The sequence below is a fragment of the Argiope bruennichi genome, chromosome 4 (assembly GCF_947563725.1).
Source record: "Argiope bruennichi chromosome 4, qqArgBrue1.1, whole genome shotgun sequence".
In the NCBI taxonomy this organism is placed as follows: Eukaryota; Metazoa; Arthropoda; class Arachnida; order Araneae; family Araneidae; genus Argiope; species Argiope bruennichi.
The window spans coordinates 103,859,521-103,885,992 of NC_079154.1; the positions used below are offsets into that span (position 1 = coordinate 103,859,521).

Here is a 26,472-nt window from a genome sequence, read left to right on the forward strand (position 1 = left end):
CCAAATTTCAGTTTAATTTTTAAGTAATTAAAATTCTGATTAAATTTTTTAATCAGAATGTTCAGATGTTCACATTTCTATCATCCAACGTATGTATGTACCAATTGTGGTGCATCTTACCTGATTTAATCACTGCCTGTATAAAGAGCTTGGAGTATCTTAAATATACCATAAGCTCTTATAATTTAGGAATATAATATTATTATATATGAAATAAGATGGAATGTTTACATTAAAATAAAACACGCGGAAGTTTTTTTCCCTGCTATTATTTCTAGTCACTAAATGGTTTGATTATTATTTTAAAAGATTTATTATTATTTTCCCTTTGGCTCCGGTAGATTAATAGGCATGCTTCTATCAAAATCTTTTGCAGAATTGTGGTATTGTTCAAATATGCTATATTATAAAATCATAATAAAATCTAATGTATCTTAGGAATCGGGAACAACCTCGAATACGAAAATTAGAAGTTGCCCAGTTCTTAGTTTCCATAGTGGCATATATAGTTGGTTGCATTCATTTTTAAATTTGTATGATTTACATTTCATTGCGGTTTTCATCTTAAAATACTATTTTCACATATCCTAAATTTTGATAAATTATTCTTATAAAGTACCTCACAAATTAAAATCCAGTACTTTTTAAAAAAAAAAAAAATGTGTGATAATTTCTCTGTATATTCTGTAATTCCTGTATTATAGAATAAGAAATTTGCTCATTTAAAAGATTTTACAGTTGTTTTAATGCTTTAAAATGTAAAAAATTTGAAAACTGGATGTTATTTATCAACTAAATCCCAGTATTTTAAAGAATGGATAGAAATGGAACTTGTTTCTTAGTTTTCTTCTTATTTCTTAGTTGGTAAATCTTTTTTCAAAATTCACCTGCAGGATCTTAAACCATTTGATAATTCTAAACTAAGATTTTGCTTTATATTTCATTTTAGCAGGGGGGGGGGCATATTTTTTCCAATATTTTTAAACACTGCTGATTTTTAGTTCAATATGTTTTTGTTTCATAACTGATTCTTCAATTTATTTTAATCAAAAATTCAAATATAAATATATTATTATAATCCACCCCCATACCCCCCTCCCCCCCAAAAAAAAGTCATTCTGAGTATAGTTGTATATTTTAAAGCTCGCCGATTCTGTTTCATAGCTATCCCGATGATGTGTTTAAAAATATTATTAAAATATATTACCTTTGTACCATTTTTTAAATTATAAGGTTATTCCATTTATGTAATTATACTGAAAATAAAAATGCATATTTGTTTAAAAACAATAGTTATGAACTTTTCAACATAATTAAAAAAGCTATTTTCTAAATTTTAAAATAATTAAAACATAGTGAGCTTAGGTGCGTAGGGATAAAATGAAATTATATAGTTTTTTTTTTTTTTTAAATACTTATCAGGAAGAGAACCAACATTAAAGATATCTCACGTGTTCTGCCTTGTGAACTAACCTGGTCTTTTCCTCTTCTGTAAAAACTTGTTTTCAGCTTTTATTCGTAAATATGCTAATTTACTGCCTTTTCTTTCTTTTCACCTAAACTTTTATGAACGTGTTTTTCTTTTTCTTTTTTTTCTCTTAAAGTGTGGGAGATGGTTAAAATTAATTCTTGCGAATGGATGTGAAAAGGTCGTAGGGAACGTTAAAAAAATAAATAAAAAAGGGCTGACAAAATCCTTGGTAAAAAAAATAATAATGAGCAAAAACCGAAGCAGTACGAATTCGAAAGTTTATCATGGACACGCCCTATTTCCCGTCGTTGAGACGGAGGGAAACGCCGGAAGAAAAACGGAGAAAAGAGAGAAAAGAAAAAAGAAAAAAAAAAGCCTTGAAAGAAATTTGCATTCTTTTGTACACTTCGTTTATCATGAGAGCGGCTTTGAAATGTCACTTCCCGCGACATCATTGATACTGAAGATCTGCGAATGAAACGTGTTATCCAGGCCTTAATTGAAAATAGTTCGCACCATTTCAATGCCTCTGTTCGCACGAATTGGAAATTAATTTTTCTATACGCAGTACCGCTAGGTTTCCATTTATCTCTTCCAACAAGGACAATTTTATTTTGGGATTCCGATTTTTTTATTTGTTTGTTTGTATTTAATTGATTGGTTGCGGATTTTATGTGTCTGACCTGATTAAACGCCGTAAATTAGTCATTATCAGCGTTTTTAACGATGTTCAGCGTCATAATTTAGTTTCGATTTGCTAAGCTTCTCCTTAATCTATAGTTTCATAAAATGGTTTTAATTTAGATTAATTTGGTATCGAGTGTGAAAGGAGCATTAGTTGATTGACAATAGGTGTTTAGAAAGTATTAGTTGGGATTCTTAACAACGATATATTTTAATTTATTTATATTGTTGTATAATATATAGCTGGTTGGTCTATTTTTAGAGTGCGTAAATTGTATTTGTCAGTTTTTTTAAAAGTATTTTTTAGTGGCTAAGATATTTGATATTAAAATAATTATAAAATTCTTGACTGTTTGTTTCCAAATAATATCCAGGTTTAATTTTGAAGTATTAAAAGTGTATAAACTCGTAAGTTTCGACATGAATGTTTATAAAAAAATATCAGGCGATATTTGTTTTCTTAAGAGTTAATATTAAATATGTCATTTCATTGATTAAATGGGTTTTAGTTGTTTTCTTCGCTGCTGATTCGGATAAAATTTAGTTGGATATATTGCTTTACCTTGTATCTGTTTATCTTCGTCTTTAGATTAAGATTTTATTTTTTGTTTTCAATACTCTGAATTGTGATAATAATTTATACAAATGTGAATACTATGTAATTTATTTTATCCTCCATTGTGAATTTATCTTGCATGACTATCTAGTCTCTTAAATCAGAAATGAAATAGCTTTTGGGCATTTATTAAAAATCTATAATAGTCCAAAAAAAGGTTTTTAAAAACTTGTTTTACTGTATCTAAAGCATCTAATAGATTCCCAAGAATCTTTGGAAATAAGTTCTGAAGTATATAACTATCTTTTTAAAAAATTAGAAATAATAAACTTTAATCTGTTAACTTTTTTTGACGAGTGTACATGGAAAATGTACAAAATTTTGCGTTATTACGATTTTATTCAATGACAATTATTTTATTTATAATTCTTTAATTATTATATTTAAAATTATTATATTTATATGTTTATGACAATTTAGGTATGCATTTTCCGAAAGGGTCGAAACAACTAGTTAAGTATTAGCACACCGTCTCATTGCAGTTTCAAATGATAATGTCAGTTTTAGCGCAGCTTTCTATTACTATACCCCCCCCCTCTCTTCCCCTCATTTTTACCATTCGAAAGTACTACTGCTGTAAGAAATATAATTTAAATATGTGTGCGAATATTCTTTTGCCAAAATCTCTGATCGATATGCAGTTGAATAGTGAAGACGTATCGATAGTATCTGTCTCAAAGTCACGTTGAGTCCGTTTTGAAGGCGTTAAAACGGGTTGTAAAATTTCTCCATCTTCGCGAAATCTGCCGAGAAGCCTGAAACTTGTTTCTGTGGAAGAAGTTCCTTCCGGCACGACACGGAACCCAAAGTAAGCCGTGCCATTAACCGGACGCGAAGCAATTAGAAAGACAGCTTTATTTGCTTAAATATCCCATTTGTGGCTTTAAAGGGTGCATTGCCGCCGTATCACTTAAAAACGGGTTGACTGAACTTGGAACAAAAGCGGGCGACCTTCTCCATTAATAGGAATTGCGATGTTTTTAAATATCCCTCGATTTCAGAAAATATGATATATATATATATATCGTGCACTTTAGGAGGAAAATACCGACTGTTTATTTCTCAATGAATGTCTTAAACTTTCATCAGAATGTATCTAAAACTATCTTCTTATAATATATGCTTTAAGGTTAAATAGATTGTAATGATTCGAGTTTTCAGTATTTGTTGATCTATAGATAAATGTAGAACCTTAACATTCTCTTTCTTTACTGTAAGAAGCAAACCGATAAAAAAAAATTTAAATAAACTGTTTGCAATTTTTTTTTTTTTTTACTGCATGAAGAATGGTAAATATCTTAGAAGTTTTGTAATGTTATCGATATAGAGCGATTAAAGAGCATCTCAAGCATGGGTTGTTTTGAAAGCTCTCAGAAGAACTTTGCCGTCAATTTACCTTATCTTACTTGATTAATCTCCCATGCCTCATTACATAAGAATCTTTCCCGATCCTGGATTAGAAATACAGTAGCTCGTTGTGTTTTAGACATTATCCAACTTATACATATTATTGAATAGATTGAATTCCAAATTTTTCAGCTGTTAAATGAATATGTAATCAGCGTGCATTTCAGACTTGAACAAAGAGTTCTGTGTCCATAAGCAGAGAATAAATGTACATTTTTTCATCTCACATTTTTTTTCCCGTTTGTTATTTCACATTCCTTTTTCCCAGTGTTTTATTCATCTCATTTATCATTTCTACAAATTACCTTCAAGAAAAATCTGTTCTCTCCCACCTCTTTCATTGAACATGTCTGCCATCTCGCCAAGAAGCATTTTGGCGAGAAGATGGCAGGTATGCTGGAGTATCCTAAATATTCTTTAATTTTCTCATTTTATTTAAATGTAGATAGAAAGAAACCTTGCGTTTCAATTTTTAAACACCTTATATTATTAATAGGCTCGTGGAAAGTAAACTTTTCAATGAGCTGAAAAAATGCGATGTGTTATTTATTTTTCAATTGAATTGAAAAATTGAATGCTGTCATTTGAAATCAAATGAAAATAAATGCTATAACATTAACTTCCACGAATGTATTAAAAAATATTTAGGACACTTATAATTAATATATAATACTTGTATCTGAATTATGAGACAATCTTGTCGAATCGTAAAATTTGAAAAAACATCAATTTTTTTATTTTATTATTATTATTATTATTATTAAGTAGTATTTGAACATGTGAGGAAGACAGTGTTTGATTTCTAGAATTTGCTTCCTGAAATCGCTTCTCAGTAATAGATTAATGGAGTTTTTTGACTCAAAGGTTCTTAACCTCCGGGCATAAGTATTTATATATAAAAAAAAAAGTGGCACTGCATATAATTATCTAAAAAATATGGATATGGTATTTTAATTAAGTAGCATGTAATAAGGAAGAATTTAGTTATATAATAACAATAAGAAAGGGAAAGAATATGAAATGGAATTAGATTTACATAATATTGACTCTATTATACAATGGATATACAAATGTATTTAGGATATACAAAATTTCACTTTGGATTTAAATTAGTATAATTGCATTATCAAGTCTTTGAAGAGTTGGCTATGAAAACAAATATATAATATCTATATAATCTATGTATCCAAATATATCTATATAATATAAAGGACCTTTTGGATATTTGTATGGAATTTATTGTTATAAGTTTAAGATGTTTTTGGATATCAGTATCCCTGACGAACTACAGCATGTGTCTAATTTGTAGAGTTATTTTATTTTGAAAAGTTTTGAGTTCTTTCATGTATGTTTTGAAAGCAGTACCTACCTGATATATAATATAACTAAAAAGAATTTGAAGCATAGTTTTTGTACATAATTTACTCACGAAGAAGTAAGAATTCAGAATTGATGGTTGAGTAGAGTTTTGCTGGCGCCTTTTTAAAGCTTTGTTTAAGTTTTCATTATGGTTTTTAAATATGATTTTTCCCCCTCTGTTACATCAAAGTAGATTGCTTCATTATTCCGAGGAATATTTTTTCTAAAGTTGAAGCTGTGAGGGGGGCTTCATTTTCCATGTTAAAAAGGAAAACTTGGCAATTACTAATATTTATTTTGATCCTCCTCTGGTTATATTGTTTTCCAATTTTCTCGATTTTTCAAGTTTTTCGGTTATTATTCTAGACTGCTTGTTAGTGCATAAAATTACCATGTCATCAGCACATAAGGCTACATGTGGTGTCATTATGTTTAGATCCATCGTTAGTGTAAAATTGACAAAAAATTCGGACCGTGTTTGTAAACTTGAAGGCTACAACTTTTAAAGTTTCTAGGAATTGGAAGTGAATTTTTGATTCTGACCATAAATTTTCTATTTGATAAATAAGAAGCCAACAGCTTGACAGTGCCATCAGATATATTCATTTTAAACATTTTGTAAATGCAATCCAAACTGCATAGAATATATTAGAAAACTGCATCAATATCCAGACCCGAATTACATCTTTATCTAATGTTTTTTCCCATTCTATGGATTTGCTCGTTGGTAGATAAGTTTCTTCTGAATCCAGATTGCTAGATAAAAATGAGATTTTCAATATGTTAATTAAAGTTATTAAGAAGGATTTATTCAGTAATTTTGCTGAGGCTAGGAAGGAGTTGATGGCGTTATAATTATCGAATTAATCAAGATTTTGTCTGGTTTATGAATGGGAATGATGATTGCGATTTTCCAAACAAATGGTAAAATTTTCAATTTCAGAATAGATTTGTCTATTTCTGTAAGCATGGAAATTCGTTTGAGAGAAAACTCTTTAATTAAGTTGTTATTAAGCATACTAGTATCAGAATCTTTTCTATTATTAAGGACTTGAATGCAGTCAGCTATATCGGATGCAAGATTAATTTCAAATATGTGATCGATTCAGAATTTAATCCAAGATGACTGTGGATGTATATGTATATAAATGCCTAATTTCAACTAAATATAATAATTGATATCGATACAATTGTATCGATATCAAGATTTCATTGTATATACATATACTCAAATCTAGAAAAAGCACAGCATTGTCAGTTTCAACTGGTTTACTTATATAAGACAATCGAAAATATTTACTTCTTTTATGTTGAAATTAAATTAATTATTGAATTCTTGAAATGTTGAGGAATATGCTCACGTTTAACTCTAATTATATATATAACAACTACTTAAAAAACTAAATACTTAAAAAAAATCGTTGTACCTAGAAAGTAAGAATTGACTGAGTCACGAACGAAAAACATGGCTATTTTGATTTCCGTTCCAAAAGAAATGAAAGAAAATCGCGTTTTTCTTTACTTCCCCTCCCCCTCCTTTATTTTCCCCTCTTTATTTCTGGAAAAGTCACAAAAAGACTAAAATCAATGGCAAAGAGTACGGAAGCGAATGAAATAAATTAAGCCTAAAATAGCGAATAAAATGGAAACAATGGAGTTGCTTTCATAAACCGAAAACAGGCTTCGCGTGAAAGCTGAAGTAACAACTTCGAGTTGAGGTGTTTTTACCTTCCCTTTTCTTCAAATTTTGTGTGCCTGCTTTTGTTTGGCTCTCAGATGCATTGCTTGTAAAAGGTGCATTGGCTTGCCTTTGTCTTTCGGTTTATTGTATAAATGAAAGAAATCATGAATATTTAATTTATTTCGATGTTGAGAAGTTCTCGCAGAAATTTGATTTCAGCTCCTCTGCATATTGTGCAACTGTTTAAATTTATTGAAAATTAGTTAATTGAATTAATTTTGCCTCGTATTTAGATACATAAAAAATGGTGTAGGAATTGCTTATTGTAAAAAATTATATTTCCATATATTTAAGGACTTTGCGGAATTTCTTCTGGTTTTTATGTTTTATTTAATTTTTATTTATTTATTTATTTAGTTTGTGGGATAAATCGTAAGTGATGTCCTTTTTTTTTTATGTAAGAAAAATTAAAGGCGTTTCCAATTTCTTTTATGCTTTTAATTCTTGATACACTAACCGAAGATATAAAGATTGTTTCAAAACTAATTTTAAACTTACAGAATATTTTTAAATATTTATTACGTTTTGGAATTTATTTTTAAAAATTTCTCCCGTTCCAAAAAAGTATCAGTTTAAATATAAATAATAGAATTGTGTATTAATTTGTTTTATTATCCAAGAGGAGCTTCATCTACAACTTCTCTTTAAAATCTGATCTGATAAAATCCAAAACTATTAAAATTATTATTTAAATTTAAGCAAAACTTTAGTCAAGAATTAATAACATTTTAATTCTGTTTTTCTCATCATTTAATTCGTATATTGGAGTTTTATAGAGCATTAACAAAGACCGAATGCCTTTTTAGATTATCAATTGATAATTTCTCGTAATAATCCAAACAACAGCTGTGCGGTAACTCTTGTGTTGCTTTTTTAAAAACATTTTTTAATTGATACGTCTCAAAGATCAAGCATTTTAACTCCAGTGACGTAAATTCATGTGCAGCCCGTTTTGTTGGAAGCTTATAGAAGAATTCTTTCCATTCCTCAACATGTTATCTGTCGTTCGCTGGAAAAGGCATTTTCCTTCACATAAATATTGTTCTCGTCTTGATGGTGGTTTATGATGTCTCATGACGTAAAAGAACGAGATTGAACCTGTTCCGAACGCTTTAAATTGTCGGATTAAATAAATATTTCTTTCGAAACCCAAATCTCTTCTGTGAAGAAAGATGGGAAAACTGCATTTCATCTGCTTTCTCAAATTTCATTCTTCTCGTATCAAAAGTAAATTTTAAAATTAGGAAATTAATTTAGACGCATATAAATTTATAACCGATTGTTAATTCCGTATATTTTATTCGTTTTTAATACATTAAGGGAGCTTGTATTGAAATATTATTGAAAATGAATCTTTAAATCGATCTCAATCGTTTCGAATTATCAAGAGCCATTAGCAGTATCGTAAGCAAGAAATCTAATATCCATTTGCTTGCATCTCGTTGTGTTTGTAGTTCGTAATAATGATTTATTTTTATTTGCATTATCACAATATTTCAAACAACCCTATAATATTATATAACCAGCTTAATAAAAAGGCTGAATTCACATACTTTAATTTTGTATATCACCACATAATGCTTTATGATATTATAACTCTAATTTGAGTTTCACATTTATTTCGAATATTATCATTCCACATTTTACTCGTGAAAACAATGTGCTCCGAGTAGTTCTCGATTAAATATTTTCTATAATATTAACTGAAAGGAAATGTAGTGTAGTTACTCTAATAGACCGAAATGTTCTGAGTTAACATTTCGGTCTATTGGACTACAGCTACAGGAATTAACTACAGTTATCTAATCATATTCTTCATTTAATATAAGGGCCACTTTTTGAATCTGTTGAGACTATTTTTAATCAGATTCAATATTTATAAAACTTATATGGATTCATTGTAATGCTTATAAATGGATAGCAAATCAAATGAACGTGTCTTATATATACTGTACATACTTAGACATTTACTTGTAAAGTCCTAATAGATAGGTTAAAAATCCTTGTTCCATTTAGACATGCTGTTTGATTGGATTTAAAGTTAACCATCAGTTGACGTTACAGCTTACCACGATCGACCGACTTATGTCATTTTCTCCGAACTCCCTTGGTACCAGACCCACTACTTTTGATGCAGAATTACTATTCTTGACTGCATCATTGGTTTGTTTAGTTTTCTGTTTGTACTAGACTCGGAATATTTGGTGCCTGTGTTTTTGCAGTCCGTACGCCTCCGCACCTATTGCGACGGATGGATAGACGCGCCTTTTGCTGACTCACCACATCGATTGCGATAGATAGATGGGATGCTTTGTCTCTCTCGCCCACAATTCGAAACTAGGCCTCAGTTCCATCTCGGTTTTCCATTGATGTGTCTTTTAATTCTTGCGTTTTGTTTGTCGGCCATAGAGAAGGGAGACGTTTCCTCTCTGTCGCACTTCCTTCCTGTGACGTTCCACCATTGTTTCTTCTCGTCGGAAAACTGTCGCGGCCAGCCCTCTAACAAGAGAGACCGGCGTATTGTTCTGAAAGTTATGACTTGCCCGTCTGTTGGAAGATTTGACAGGTGAACGGGAACTTTCGATCGTTTTGATAGGTTTTTCTGAAACAGGCGTTTGAATCGTTGTCATTGCCATTAATGTGACAATTGCTTCTCCTCTTCATTTCCATTTGCTATAAAATGTCGCTTCGCCAGTTCAGAACTGTTTGTTATGTTAAGCAACACCAGTTGCCCAATATTAAATAAATAAATAATAATAATAATAAAAATCGTTTGGTGTTAGGTGAAGCTTTGACCAGAAATGATGGGCATAAATTATTTGACTTCCTGATTTTTAATTCCTATCAGTTTTAAAAAAAAAAAAAAACTGATGGGATTTGATTTATTTTCGAAGAATTTTAATTTGAAAAAAATTTTAAATTGTAAAACGTTTTTGATATTTACATACGTATGCTCATGGGTGTAATGAGTAAAGACCGGAAGTCACAAGTATTGTACAAAAATTTCATTTTTAAAAAATAATAATACATGTTCTTCACTTGATGAATCATATGATCTTACTTGACAATTATACATTCTGATATCTAAAAAGTTAGTGAAAATTTTATATGCATTTTGTCATACGTAAATATAATAAAATTTTGAAAATATGATTATGGTGCAGCACTTATTTTCCTCTTTATAATTATTCCCATATTGTAAAATTATGTATGGATATCGAAACTTCAGAATAGAATTGACTATTTATTATATTAGTAAAGTTACAACAGATTTTTTATACATGACTCTACAATTTTGAAATGTAACATGTATTCCTTTTATTATTTCTGAAAATTTGCTGCTGTTAAAAAGATAAAATAATTTAAAATCAGTAAAATTTCATAGAAAATTTTCGTTAACCATTTTGTATTTTATATTTAAAAACATTTTTATACTTGTCCTACTAACCGTGATAATTATAGATATCACAGTTAACAAGATTAACTATTTCTTAGCCACCTTTATATATAGATATATATATATATATAAATGATATCAGTATTATTTGCTAGAAAAGGTTTGGATCTTCGTTTAAGATTCTGCTTTCTACAACATTTCTGTGCATTAAAAAAAAAAAAAAATTAGTCATGGTTTTTGACCATCTTAGCCCATTAAAGACTAAACTGAAACAATTTGGACGGCTTTGGATGCGCCTAATCTCAGGCTCCAGTAACTGTTCCAATCCATCTCTTGGCTGTTCGGACAAAGTTTTGCTGTAGACTATTTTCTCAGTCGGCGAACCTTCATCTAATCAGGCACGCTGTGATTTTGAGCGACTAGAGTTGAGTTGCTCGCCCGCTTCTCTTACGAAACCAACCAGCGTGTCCGGACGCTGCAGAGAGAAACAATGTTTCAATGAAAAGAAAAACAGAATCGGAGGTTTTTGACATCTGGAAGAAGCGAAAAAAATGATCTCACAATCATTCAGTTACCCTCCACTTCCCCGGGGTCAGAAAACACGAAAAGTTTTAAAATCGTGAGAAAAGACTGAGTGCGTGTAATAATGACTTATATGTGATGAATAATTTACTTTTCCAAAAGTTAACGACATGAAGTTGTCGTTTGCCCGGACATCTTTGTGAAACTTTTGCCGACAATACTGAAAAAATCATGTTTTCTGATCAAATTTCATATATCGTGAAATATTTCATATTATACAAGAATATGGATTTTTTTTAGCAATGTTTATAATGCCATTCCATTCTGAAGCTCTCGAGAAATTAGTTATTTTCTTGGAAAGAAAAGTGGTGGCAAAGCTTTATAACCGGTCTATGTTATAAAGCTTTGCCACCACTTATAATTCACTGAACAGCTATACACTGTTCAGTGGATTTCGCCAATTGCACAATATCTATATTCATCAATTCAATATTTATGCTTTTTTCATGATATTTTAAAAAAATATATTGTATTTCAATTTATCTATCCACATAAGTTATATAAGTTTTTGAAAGGAAAGGTAGAAATTTTTAATTACGCCCCGATGCAGAATCAAATATTTAGCGGAAACTTGATGGATTGAAATGCAAATAATGAATGATTCATCGCTTTTTATAAACAATTCGATTTCAGTTAAATTCTTCCTATTTTGATTTCAATACAGTGACTAAGTTTCATTGAGATAACTTCGCGAGCTTCTTTGAATTCCTTGATGCAATCAATTAATGCATTCCATTTATTCTTTCTGCGAGTCTATTCAATTTTTACTACATATACTGTAATTATTGTTACTACCGTGGCCACAAAAACAAAGTATTGATCATATGTTTAATTCATGTATTGGTATATAATAAATTCCTGATTGAAGAAAATAACAAAATGGAAATAATAAAAATAGAATTGATATTTTTGGATTATCCTTGTATAAATGTTTTCTATATGTCTATAAAAAATTATGAAAAGATATGTGACCATAGTAATTCGTTTTGATCTAGGCATTACTGAATTTGGCTATGTTCTTAAATGAATTTATATTAAAATTACATGTTTCTTTTTTCATTGATCTTTGTTTATGTAAGATGAATAGAAAAAAAATCTAGAAAAAGGCACGATTTCATTGAAAAACCAGTAGAATAGTATACACCCATTTCTACTTTTTTTATTCCATTTGCACGTTATTTTGCGATTATCTGTTTTTAACGTGTGCTCTCTGTTTTAATAACATATCTGTAGATCCACATTGTTTGCGCCCGCAAATCAATTTTTCAAATAGTATGTTTAGTTGAGGTAGCTTATTGAAAAAAGAAAAATTGTTGTCTTTTTTCTGAATTGCCTCATTTTTTTTTAATTATTAAAAAAAAATCGTTCGAATCTTTCAACTGCAATGCGATACCAATCAGTTTTTATATAAGCATGTTATTTTGAGAAAGTTGCCTCATGTTGACGCATTACTGTGGGAATATAATTTTATTTGTTATTCACGGGTTATTCTTACATCATTAAGTTTCAGTAATTATCCTTCGTGTTCGAACAGTTTGATCAACCGCTCTCTGCAACTCCGTTTTTAAATTACGTCAGAAAATTGACCATGATAAACCGAAACTTCTAGCTTATATGTCGCTGCTTCACTGAACTTTTTAGCACGTGATCGAGTAAATCTCTTGTGTCGGGGTCCGTTGAGCACCGGAGCGTGAGCTGTAATTTCGTCGCCGTCTCATTTCAGATTCTGGGCCATGTTTGGAAGTTGCTGCTGTGAGTGACTTCTCCGGAAATCGACTCCGACTATAGACCTCAACGCTTTTTGGGCCCTCTAATAATGGTTGTTCTTGTCTCCGGAAAACGATTGAATTCGGAGTTCGACGGCTTTTAAGTATTTACCCTGGGTCATTGTTCATTACTTTCAGAATATGGACTGCTCTTCAACCTGGGAAAGGAAAAGAGATAAAAGATCTAAATAAATTATATTGCTGCAGCGCGTTTCCCCTGGCATGAAGCTTATAATTTTTTTAAAAAAGCTCTATAATTTTAAATTGTAGCCACTCTTGTAACACAAACCATAACTGATTATGATGACGTTAGAGACAGCGACCTCTGATGCCATGTGGCACTATAATTCAGTTCAGATCTATCGATGGCATGTGCTGCATGCGATGATCCATGCTCTTATATGTATATCTTTAAATTATTCTAAAATTTTGTATGTAAATTGGTTGTGTGTAACGTAACCTGTAAATCAATAAATGTTACACTTATTCGGACTCTTTTCTGAAATCCTTAACGATCCCACAAAATGACTTAAAATGCACTAAGAAAATATATTTTTGTTATATGGGCATCGCTGCCATTAGTGTTAAATATTTTAGATGACAACTGTGATTGGTCTATATCAGGAGTGGGCAGACTTTTCTAGGGTAAAGGATACTTTTAATTTTTTCAGGGCGCTGCGGTCCACTCAGTAGCATAGGTGTGGTGAACCAAAAAAAAAAAAAAACCCTACAGTATTTAAATTATATTAATATCGTTTCATATTGATTATAGTTTAATAATAAATACGGAATATGTACCTACATAACTACAAACATAATAATAGTGGCCACAAATATAGTAATATTAAAGGATGCTGTTAATAGCAAACAATGACACATTAAATATACATCACTACAAAAATACATTAAAACAATAAATCATTTTCATTTAAAGTTAGTTCTCGTAGTTGTAGGAAGGCAGAAGACTTAGTCTGCATACTGTCTTCCAATCTTGAATATCTCGGTATATAATTACTAATTGCTAATCTTGCACTAGATTCTAAGTGGCCGTCTGTGAGAAGTGAACGGTATGTTGTCTTAATTATATTCATCGTTGAAAATGCAGATTCACACTAATAGGTAAAGCACATGAATATAACAATTGGTTTCTTTTAGTATGCGCGTCTTAGGTTTTAGTAAGAGTCACCCAAAATGTCTTGGTGATCCACGGGTCGATCGCGTTCGAGTTAATGCCCACCCCTGGTCTATATTATGGTTAGTAGTGGTTTATATTTTCCTCGTGTTTGGTCTATATTATAGTGATCAATCTCCAGTAACAATCTATGTCGATAATTTGCCCAGTTGTCTTATTTTATGTCGATATTCTTAGAATGGAAGTATTCTTTCTCTCAGTTGAGATAATGCAACATAAAAACCTTTCATGTTTCATTTATGATTTAACATTTTTTTTAATTATGATTTAATGCAAATATTGATACTTATTTTCTTACGTCAATAAATAAGTGCAAATTTTATATAGAAATCATAACAGTATGTTGAACAGGCGGAAGAAGCACTTCACATCTTTTAGAACAGCTTTTTCTTTAACGATGTTAAAAATTAAAGTCAACTCATACTTCTGTATTTTAATACAAAATGTTTGTACAGAGTTTCATTTGCATTTGACGCCAACTATTGGGAAACTGAAAGGAATCTTAGAATTATTTTTCTTTAGAATATGAAATTTGATTTCCTAACTTTATTACCAAAAATGAGAAGTATGCCATAAAGATGGAATAAAAATCTATATTTATATACATTTCTAATTTGTATTGATCTTCTTTTAGCCGTGATTAGATTTTCTTTCTGTGAAAATCGCGAATGAAGATTTTTTTTTATTTAAAATAATTTTACTTTAATAACTAAAATTTAATCCTTTATCATTTGACTTTGAAAGTTTTTGTTTTTTCCCTTTATTCTGAAAGCTGCAGACGAGGTACTCATGGCAGCAAATATGAGATATTTGAAAAGGCTTGGTCTCATATTTGGTATTAAAAGATGAGTATTCTTCTGAAAGTAATATGTGGCTCATTATTTTTGAATAGCCTTACTAATGTATCACAAATTTAAGCGTTATCTTTTTGATAATACTAAACAAACTCTTCATGAAAAAAGACCATAAAATGGATTGTAAAATAAAGAAATCATGTATTGAATAAAATGCTTATATCTTTCTATATTGAAGATATATGTTTTGATTATTTCTATAAAGCTAACCCTTATATAAAATTTGCAAAGTAGATCTTCACTTTTTAAAAATAAATACATATCAACTTTGTAAAGTAAATATGTTTTCGGGTATGTTTTGCATTAATATATTCATTCTGATTTATTCTATTTCAGTCATTTAACACAGACCACTACCTGGGTGGATCCACGGAAGAAAATCACTACTGGAAGCATGGCAACTTCAGTAAACATGCAAAACCTAGGCCCTTTGCCAAAAGGTTGGGAACAAGCGACAACACTTGAAGGAGAAGTCTATTTTATCAATCACATTGAACGTACAACGAGTTGGTTGGATCCTCGAATACGTAAGTGCTTTTAATGAACTGCTTACAGTTAATACGCCCCCCCCCCCCTCCTTTTGTGATACAGATTAGAAAATAAACAGATTAAAAAGTAACGTTATATGATTTCCAAACGTTTTTTTTTTTTTTTTCACTTTAGTAACTTTAATCCTTGCATAGGCTTTTATATGGGAAAAGTCTTTATGTATTTCTGTATAATTAGGGGGTGGATTGCTTTTGTTCGGGGGTGGATTGGGGGGTGGATTGCTCCGTGCTTGCTTTTGTTCGCCAACCCCGATGTTATCCTCGAATTATGAATGTCTTCCCGCTCGGTCTTCCTTCATATTTTTTTCTTCGTCTAACGCTGCATTGCAATTTTATAAAACAACTCAAGTTTAAAATGTATTGCTTAAATATTCAGACAATTGTTAGCTGGGAGACGATAAATTTTCGTTGAACAACCGAAAAACCATTCATTTATGTTGCCACAAGCGGTGTTCCAAAAGTAGAAAATAAATAACAATATTTTAGACTTGCTTGTTATTAAAGTTTTCCTTTTCCTTTTTTTTTTTTTTTATCCGACCATTTCACCGTCAAGTGCAATATAAGTATTTGCTGCTATGTAATAATAATTTTCATTAAATATCGTACACAATATTGACAAACCAAACCTCAAGTATCATGGGTCAGGTGACTCGCTATCTACGAATCACAAAGCGAATAAAATCCAATGTTTACATAATTTTTTTTTATATAATAAGAGAAATACTTCATGTATCTATGAAAATAAAGAACTCTACTTTAATATTCATAACTGGATGTCAAATAGAACTATGCTATTGTCTAATATCTTTAAGATCAGAATCAGGTGGCATTGAATAACTATGGAATTTAAGGAAGGCCGGTTATTCTTACTTGTCTTTCATACAACAGTAAATGCTCATCTGCATGTGTTTTGCATTACATCGAACATAACTAACAATGGTATAGTAAAACTTAATCCTTGTTTGCATCACTTCCGGTCTATAATCCAGAAATCTGACATTGAAATAAATGGTCGCATACAAGAGATAAGATGAATCCGAAAGGTTTATTTCTTCCAATTGTTATTTTTAAAAAATTCCAGTATAGTAATTTAAATAAAATTCCGTATTGAATAATACTTCTGGCATTATTAGTTATTTTTTTTATTAAATTCGGATTTGTCAATAAAAATTATTTGTTTCAACAAATCAGTTCAGTAGTTTTCTGTTCTCACTCTGTATATATGATGAAATACTATAACAATATTCAATTTTTCCTCAATTTGTGTTTCCGTGTCTTACTTAAAATCCAAAGCTTAATTCGGTTTCAATGGCAATCAAAAATTTTGCCAAATTATAAAAATATACTCAAGTGCATTATTATTTATTATGAAAAATTTTAAACGTGCGAATCACATGCTATATAGGCTGACGATTTTTTTCTTGGCGCTTTTCGGCGGCGACAAGTACCAAATGTGAAATCTGAAATCAATATGCATTGATCTTTAAATATCCATTTATTTTTGGACATAGAATTGGAAATTTTGTTTGAATAAGGGGGGGTATATTTTTAATCAATTCCTGGGAATATCTAAACTTATTTTTTTTTTAAAAAATTAAGTTTATTTGCAAGTTTTATTAGTATATTAAAATTATACTGGTACTCAATATTTGTGTAATTTCACTTATGAGCAAAAAATGCAATTGTAGTCGAAGCAAGTTTTCTTATTGAGACAGTGTAAACCCCAGCTCCCATTTTTTTGTTTTGTATATGATGCAGGTAATCCAAATGTGATTACTATTATTGATTTATCATTATTTCGATAAAGCGGTCAAAATATAATGAAAAAAGCTTAATAGAAAAAGATGCCTGCGTAGATTGCTTGTTTAAATGACTTTTCTTATCATGATTCCTCTCATGAGCAGGAGAATAATTGTCCTGTCACCATTCTTGTAAAAACACATTCTAACAAGTTTAAGAGATCAAAATATATTTTGTAGTAACTGTTTTCTAAATAAAGATAACTTTTAACCGTACATCATGATCCACAGTTTTCTTGCTCTGAATATTTTGAAATACTCTGTTATTGGCAGATTCTTCAAAATCAACAAATAAACACAACTTTACTTTGAGTCATTCCATTTGTTTTCTTGTTATGCAAGATGTATCAAAAAGTCGTTTACAAAATTTAAAGACAAATTTTAAAGGTAGATGAAGCGTACAAAACCCAATAATTTTTGCCATAGAGCCTAAAGATTGGAAACACAAAAACAAAAGGAGGGCTCCGTTTTGCTGTGCTCTTTGTCAATTATTCAACTTGAAGGAAAAGATATTTGTATTGTTGTTGAATAAAATGTATAACACATATTTAATGTAATGCACATTTACAATAGTTCAACAATAATATAAGTTAGTGTAAAGTCAGTTTTGTAAATTAAATTTCTAAACTGTCAAAGATTTGAGTTCAAATATAGAAGATGTATCCTAACTTTTATTAAATTACTTCATTTCTCTCAATATTTCACTTTGTGTATGTCTTTACTTATATTTATGGCATTTTTTTTTTTCATTTTGCAGCTGCTCATCTTCAGAATCCTCCAACTGTAGCAACTCCTACTCAGCAGTCTAATTCTACTCTTCAGTCTCAAACTCAAGCTCAAGTAATTATTTTATTTGATTGAGTTGGAACTAGGATTAAAATATAGAATTTTTTGTTAAATTTAACTAAATTAATTAATTACTAAATTTTAGATAATCGCTGCATTTGTTGTTCTCACCATACGGAAAAATATAGCCCTATGATTTTTTTGCTGAATTCTTTTAAACCATTTCTTTCCAATTCAGTTCATTAGTTGCCTTATCTCTATATTCTCTTAATTAAAATGAATCTATTATTTCTTACTATTAATCCTTTGAGATCGTCTTTATCTTGTATAAGTTAATTGATACTATTTAGTATTAAGTGTTGTTCTTTCTTTCTTCTCCTTACCTACAAATAGAAACTTTCTTTGTAACTGGTATGGCTTCAACATTATACTTATTTGATTTGTAATGTATGTGAAATATCAGAATTAAACTATATTAAATAAATAGAACTTATTGTAAATTGTCAAATCATATTAAATATCTAGAAAACTAATCCACATATTGTAAAAACAGCAGTTTAACTGAATATTAAAAACTTGTAAAAATGTCTTCAAGAAGCTTGGTTATCAAGATTCAATATTCTTTATTTAAAATATTTCTTTTATATTTGTATTTCATGAAATTAAAGTTATCTATTTCTAATCTCTTTTATAGCATGTTATTATTTTTATTATTAACCACTTTTGAAAATTGAAAAGCCCATCGTTGAGAGATAAGGTTTCCTTTGAGAATAAGGCTTTATAATTGTTTATATAAAAGTAAAATTTACTGTTATGTTTGAATTTATTTATGTATAGAATAATTTATTCTTCTAATTTTGAAGGATTCAGAAATTTAAACTGCTGCTTGTTTTTAAATCGCAATTGTCAATTATTAAAAAACAAAACAAAAAACTTCAGTATAGTTACATTAAACTAATCAAAGTAATCTATTCGATTAGATTTATTACCATATATGAAAATCTTTTGCAGTCAAGTTAATCATTGGAATTCTTAAATCTGCTTTTAATTCATAATGTTATTTGCTATGCATTTAAAATATTGAAGTTTATTTTTGTCTTGCTTCTTTTTATATTCTATGTAGATATCTTTTATTGTTGAATTACAGTTTTCAGAACATGCTTTATCATTATTTTACAAATGATTTGCTATTATTTCATTGATGGAGAAATAAATTCAACATTTAATTCCTTATATATATATTTATAGCAAAAGCTGCTAAATATTAACCTTTTTCTCATATTTTTCCATTCTTTTGCAGGTACAAGCTACAAATAATGCCAATCTATTAAGAGAACTTCCTGCACAAAGTATAAAATTGCCACCTTCAGTTGCAGCTGCTGTAAGTATACAACAGAGACAACAGAATCTCCGTGTGCAGAGCTTAGAAATGGAAAGAGAGCAACTAAGACTTCGACAACAGGAGATAATGCGTCAGGTATAATTCCTGTCTGATTTATATTAAATGTTTTTTATATAGTAAAAATGTACTGAAAGCTTTATACTGTTTTTAATCATATTTCTTTCTTTTGAAGAATTTCTAAACTTTCATGAAAGTCTCATATTTGTAAAAATATTTAATCCTCTTTTTTCTTTTTTTCGGAAGAATATATGTATAAATGGAATTTTGATAGATGACGAGCGATATTAAAATGTAATCAAATTAAATATTTTTAAAGCTATTCTATATATTCTTTTGGTTTTACATTAAACTTTTGATAGAAGCTGAAGAATCATTCACACACTCACACCCTGTTGCACCATCTATACATATTATTTCCCTTTCTCTTTCTTTTCTTTTTGTTTTGACTAAATTCTTAAACCTTGAAAATATTTGCAATCTTATATTATTAAAAAAGTTAATATGCATTTTTATGTTCTGTTTTATTTCACCGTGAAAATTAAAAAGTCAAGGGCTTTATTTGTAAGATAATAAAGAACAGGAAAAATATTTTTAAAGAACTATGATATCTTCAACTGTGATAAACATAAAAAAGGTTTTAACTTATAAAAACTGGAAGTTCTCTGAAGTTTCAAAGTTTTGAATAGTTATTCTTTATTTAATCTTGTCAAACAATCGATCAAGGGCAGATTTTGTAATGAGTAAAACTGAGCATATATAATTATGAAGAAAAAAGAAAAATCATTTTAATTTTCTTCTTTGATAAATTGTATTAAATAATAAATATAAATTTTAAAGTTCATCTGTTGTAATATATATATAATATAAATCCTTTTTCAGCAAGCTATGTGTTGTTTGAATGCTTATGTGTAGGAAGTAAAAATGAATTTTAAGGAATACATGTAAGTGGAAGGGAGTGGGTTGAGGAGATAATTCAATTGCCATACTAATGATTAATCATCCCCCCCCCAAAAAAAATATAGCAGCATTTGAAATGATAAGAATAGTTAATAGTAATCTGTATTAAGGTCAAATTTGTTAAACACTGTCCTAAGTAATAATGAAATATGTGCATACACATTGAATGGATTCTTTGATGAAGCTCAAATACTGTTTCTAGTTATTTTCCTATCGATCTTTATTGCTAATTTTTTAGCCACTTCAATCTATTCATAGTTATTGCATTTTAAAATATCTAAAATTTAAATTATCTAGATGAAATCAATTTTTTTTATTCAACTGTCAAAGCCTGAATAATTGTCCAACATTAATAACTATGTAGATATTTTTCAATAACAAAAACTTGATGCTAAAAAGACATTTTTCATAATATTTACTGTAAAATATATGTTCTTTTATCATTAAAGTTCTGTTTAATAAAAATGAGGATATCTATAGATTAATTAGCATTTTTAAATATATAAATTTTGGAGACAATTCTTAAAAAAATGTGCTGCAATCGAAATATAAATCTCATTATTCATTTCTGCAGAAAAGGAAATCTTATCTATTAACACTGTTTTATATAATCTTTGATTTTTTTCAATACCATCCTTATTGGTAATTAGAATTACAGCTTTCTATTTATCCTACAAATGATATTAGCCACTAAAACTACTTATTCATTTAATTTTAATAAAATTTTTATTTGTAAATATATCTCAAAGAAGAATTACAGTAAATTTTTCTTATTTACTTGTAAACAATTTGGAGAGATAATTACTGAACTATTTTTCCATTATTTAATTTAAAATGTATAACTTTGCTCTCATTTCTAAGTTATATATTCTAATGTAACCTTCTCGTGCTATAAAAATGGTAAAGAGAAGTATTTTTTTCTCAGGTGGTAACAGATCATTTATACAGTGCCTTTTAATGGTATTGAATTTCTGTTACATATTATATGTCTATAATTTTTATATTTTACTACATGTTTGGAAATAAATTTAACTTCTCATGAAAATTTCAAGAATGTTGAAAAACATGAATAATTATCTTTTTCAAAGTTATTACTTAAAGTACATTATAATTAAAAACAATATATATTTTAAAAAGTACTGGACTCCTATGCAAATATATGTATGTATAATTTGTTTTATTTTCTTTATTTGAAATAAAATATTGGATAACTGTTATAGTTCAGTTACCCAATATATATTATACAAAATTATTTTCTCTAAATTTATAGAAATATTTATAATATCTGTTTTTTTCCTACAGGAAATAATGTTGAGACAGACTCTTGGTGAAAAGTTGACTTTGGCACCCTCCCCTACAGGATCCACTCCTGAACTGCCTCCTGTATCTACCAGTCTCGATTCATTTCTGGAAGGAGGGACAGACTTTCATTCCCGTCAAGAGAGTGCAGACAGTGGCCTAGGATTAGGTCCCAACTACAGCCTTCCACATACACCGGAAGATTTCCTAAATAACTTGGATGACATTGAAGGTACTACAGTTTTCAAAGAAAAAAAAAAATGTTTTGATTTTAGAAGAGTTCCACAAAAAAAACATCCTTATTTATATAAATTAGTAATGTTTAATCTTTTGATATTTCCATAAAATTTCTTGCACATTTCTGTGTCGTGTTAATGTTTACGATATATTGTTTTAGGTCTTAAAAATGTATATAATATTGTATGATTGTTTTTGATTTATAATATGTAGGAAATACTTAAATGATTTTTATACAATTCAATATTCTTGCAACATCATGAATGCAAAACAATGAATTCTTTAAACTTACTTGTTAGCTGTTGCAATTTTTATTGATTTTGCAGTGCTAATGATAAATATACTGTTAGAATTGCAAAATACTGGAAAAGTTACAAGTTAATAATTTGATAACAAGTTAATAAAAATACAAGTTAATAATTTGGTAAACCATTTTCATTTTTGTTCTTTGTGAATATTTTACTATCTTTATTAAAGTTTATACATCTGATTTAATGTAGTATTTACTTATTTTTCGGTACTTAAATTTTTCTGCATTTTATATTTTTTTGTCATTTAAGGATTAAGCAATTTTTCTTTCTTTTTATATTTTTCTTATCTTATTTACTGTATTAATTTTATTTTTTGGTTAAAAAAATTCCACATATATATAAATATGTATGCATACACACATAAAAATATTTACTTATGACTTATATTAAAATCTTTTCTAATCATCATACTTGTATGCCGCCTTAATTCTTATAATCTTAATTTTTAAAATTATATTCTCCATTTTCTTAAAAGTACACTTTTCAATGTGAATTTAATCTTATTAACTTATTTTGAAACCTTAAATTATACTATATAGAACATAATGCTGCATTATAGTTCATACCAATTTTTACCTCCCCTTTTTAGTTTGTTCTATAAGATATTAAAACTTTCATTTGCACAGAATGTTTAATTTTTAATAATTCAACTATATGAATATTTAAATAAAAAGTCTTTCAATTTTAATGACTGATTATGTTATTAATATTGTAATTTGGAATATGAATGAAGAATGCCTCTAGAATTATTGACATTATTCAAATATTGTAAAAATATCATATCTGACAATAATATGTTGGTGAATTGTGATATAATTTAATGTTTTTATTCTTTCAGATCGTCAGAGTAATGATCTGGGTTTGGATCTTCAAACAAATTTGGATCTTGGTGATGATAACATGGACACTGATGATTTAGTTCCAAGTTTACAAGTAAATATACTTCATAAATAAATAAATTTGAGTCTTGTATATCATGACATTTTACTTATTTTAGACAATCAATATGTTCATCAAATTTTTTCATCATGAAATTCCAAAGTTATTTCAAATAAAAGCATATTGATTTTTTAAATAAGAAAATGAATGAATGAATGGCTAATAAAAATTGAATTCAAATGTATAATCATTAATATAAGTTATATTAATTAAAAAAAGGAAAGCATATATTTATAAGTAATATCAACTATGCATCATTTATAAACTGTATCAAGTGTTTTAAAACAGTTTTGTAAAGATTTGTCTTTTTTGCTACAATTAAAGTAGTGAAATTTTTGTTTAAAAATATGTTTTATTGATTTAATATATCTTAATTTGATGCATTTTTAAATTTTCATATAATATCACAGTTGTTTACTAAATGTAGATTAACATATAAATTATTGCTTGATTGAAGATTGAACAAACCTGGACTATAAAAAGACTAAGATATAAGTATTCCCTTTTACGGATTGAAAACAAAAAATAAAAAAAATTGAAGAGTTTTAAGCATCTTCTTTAGAAATTTTTTTTTTTTTAACAATGAACATGATAATTTTGCTTCTTTGTTGTGTTAATATTGATTTGTTTTGTTCTTTCCTGTTTTTCAATAGTGTTTCGGTCGTTGAATACGATTGTCTGCATTTCTTTTTATCAAAAATTTAAAATATTACATTGGACTGAATTCTTTTATTGGACAGTTCACAAATATTACATAGTATCTTGCATTATTTTATCACATTATTGTTATAAATGTAGCACTCACTTATTTTAAACAATTTTTATTTGATTTCAAGAAATTTAAAAATTGCCATAAATATCATGCATGCCCCCCCCTCTTGACATGCACATCTTAATTTTTTTTAAAAAAAAGGTAAAAGGAAACTATTCTTTAGAGCTTTCCCTCAGAGTATTAATTTTTAAAAAAATTTCTTTTTATATTCATACATCAAGCAATTAGGTGATTTAAATTTGTGAAAAGAATTGATTTGTTATTTATGAATATTTTTATATTGTCCAATTTAAAAGTAATCAAATGTGTTATTTAATGTTCCATTTAGCAATTCAAAATTTGTTCTTTGATTTCGTTTGACCATCTGATTGCTTTTTTACTAGGCATTTTATTTTTCATAGTGCTTTGTGTCTATCTTTAAAAAGAATGGAAATGTGATTTATTAAAAGTTGTAAAATGTCTTTGCTCTGAAAATAATATTTCAGTGGATATTATTTTGATGTATTGATAAATTACTTCAAATTTATAATTACTGTTTCTATAACCCAGCTTTGTTTTACTCTCAACATAATAAAACAAAAGTTTTCATACATAATAATAAAACAATATATGAAAAGCATTTAATTTCATAAACAATAAAATATGAAAAAACAATAGATGTTTTTAAATTTTCATGTTTAATTATGTGTGAAATTGGATGTAACCAAAGTGCATAAGAATGTACCAAAATTTCTGAAATATCTCTTAATTTCTTTTCAGGAAGAGTTGAATGCTGATATATTGTCTGACGTTGAAGCACTTTTAGCTGCCAACAAGGACAGCGTGTTGACATGGCTATAAATGGACATTTTGTGGCAAGATGTGCCTTTTTCTAAGGCCATAGAGATAGCTATAAAAATTGTTTGTTTACTTGCTGTCTGGAAACTTTCTGAATGAAGAGGGTTTGTTTTCGGATGTGCATGTGTAGTTATTACCTGGTAAAAGTTTTCTTGGCTGCTCTACTGTTTCTTTATTTTTCTTTGACTTTTAAATTTGATGGTGGTACAGTGATTGAAACTGTAAAATGTTGTAATTTTTATTGTTGTAATTATTCTTTGATTGCTTATTTTTATTCTTTCTATGTTAACCAAGAAAACTTTTACTAGATATTTAGTCTTCCAAATAAAGGAGTAGTTGTGGTTGGTTATAACTGTATGGATAAATCTAGAGGAAATCTTGTATGGGATTGTTTCCTTTTAATTCTTCATTTAAGACTGTGAAATGTTTAAGCTATATTTTATCTTGTATTTTAAATGTTGCTATTTCATAACTTCAAAGTTAGAGTATATTTTAAAATGTTTGTGTATCAACTTAATATAAAGCATGTTTATATTATGAAATGTAGGTTGTTTAAAATATGTATATTCATATATGAATCGTGTTTAATTTTTATGCATTGCCTATAAAAAAAGTCAGCATCAACAATAGAAAATTACAACAATAACAAAAATATTCAAATTCATAACCAATTACTACTACTCTTATTTCTTTATTTGGAAGACTAATATATGAAAGGTGTTGGAAAGCTGTATGACCATTTGCTCACCATCAGAAGCTACATGCTGTATTTCTTCTGTTCCATGTTTTCATTTATAAAAAACCATTTAAGTTTTGTGCTCAAAACTTGTGCTTTGTCTTATCAGCATTCATAGCCACAGCTATCATAGTCATTCAATCATGGTATTTTAGCACAAAATAACTTCATCTTTTTTTCAGGTTAACTTTTTTCCAATGACACCTATACCACCATTCATATGTTTGAAGTAAACATACGCAATTGTAATGCTCTATATTTTAAACCGGTTTCTCATTACAATTTTTGTACTTTTATTTCAGTTTAATGAAAATGAAATGAAAAATTTGTTAAATTAAAAAGTTGAATTTCTTTACTAATAAATTTTTCGTGAATTTTAAACTTTTAAAAAGTTTATAATTCACCCCCCCCCCCTTTAACACTGGGTGCATGCTTGTAACCTGACAGCACTGGCATCAGCATGTAATTTCATATTACATGAAACAAGCTGCACTTACTAGCATTCAGGAGAGGTTGCACTTTGTTTTGTAATCACACAATTCATGATGAACATCAATAGCATGAATGGCATTACTAACTCCTTGTTGCACCTCTCTTTATCAAGACTTACTACTTCTTGCTACTGATGCAGTTAAATACACTATTTATTACAACTTTTGCACTTGCAAGAAGCATTTGGTTAAGTCTTGTAACTGTCACTTTTATCCTTAGTGTTTAACACACCATCCCACTCTTCTTATAACTTTATTAGTAACTAATGAATGATTTCATACTGAATGG

At 28.6% G+C, this 26,472-nt stretch overlaps 1 protein-coding gene across 1 annotated transcript in view; it reads left to right on the forward strand.

The window, feature by feature from the left end:
- The window catches only part of LOC129965842 (transcriptional coactivator YAP1-like), a 76,738-nt gene extending 50,526 nt beyond the window's left edge, over positions 1-26,212 (forward strand). Inside the window, exons 2-7 of the mRNA XM_056080060.1 lie at positions 15,406-15,596; positions 18,174-18,256; positions 19,503-19,679; positions 21,864-22,092; positions 23,247-23,341; positions 24,879-26,212. Of these exons, the coding sequence (XP_055936035.1) occupies positions 15,406-15,596; positions 18,174-18,256; positions 19,503-19,679; positions 21,864-22,092; positions 23,247-23,341; positions 24,879-24,959 (856 nt within the window). The 3' untranslated portion in view covers positions 24,960-26,212. The remainder of the gene's footprint in view (positions 1-15,405; positions 15,597-18,173; positions 18,257-19,502; positions 19,680-21,863; positions 22,093-23,246; positions 23,342-24,878) is intronic.
- Positions 26,213-26,472: the final 260 nt, after the last annotated feature.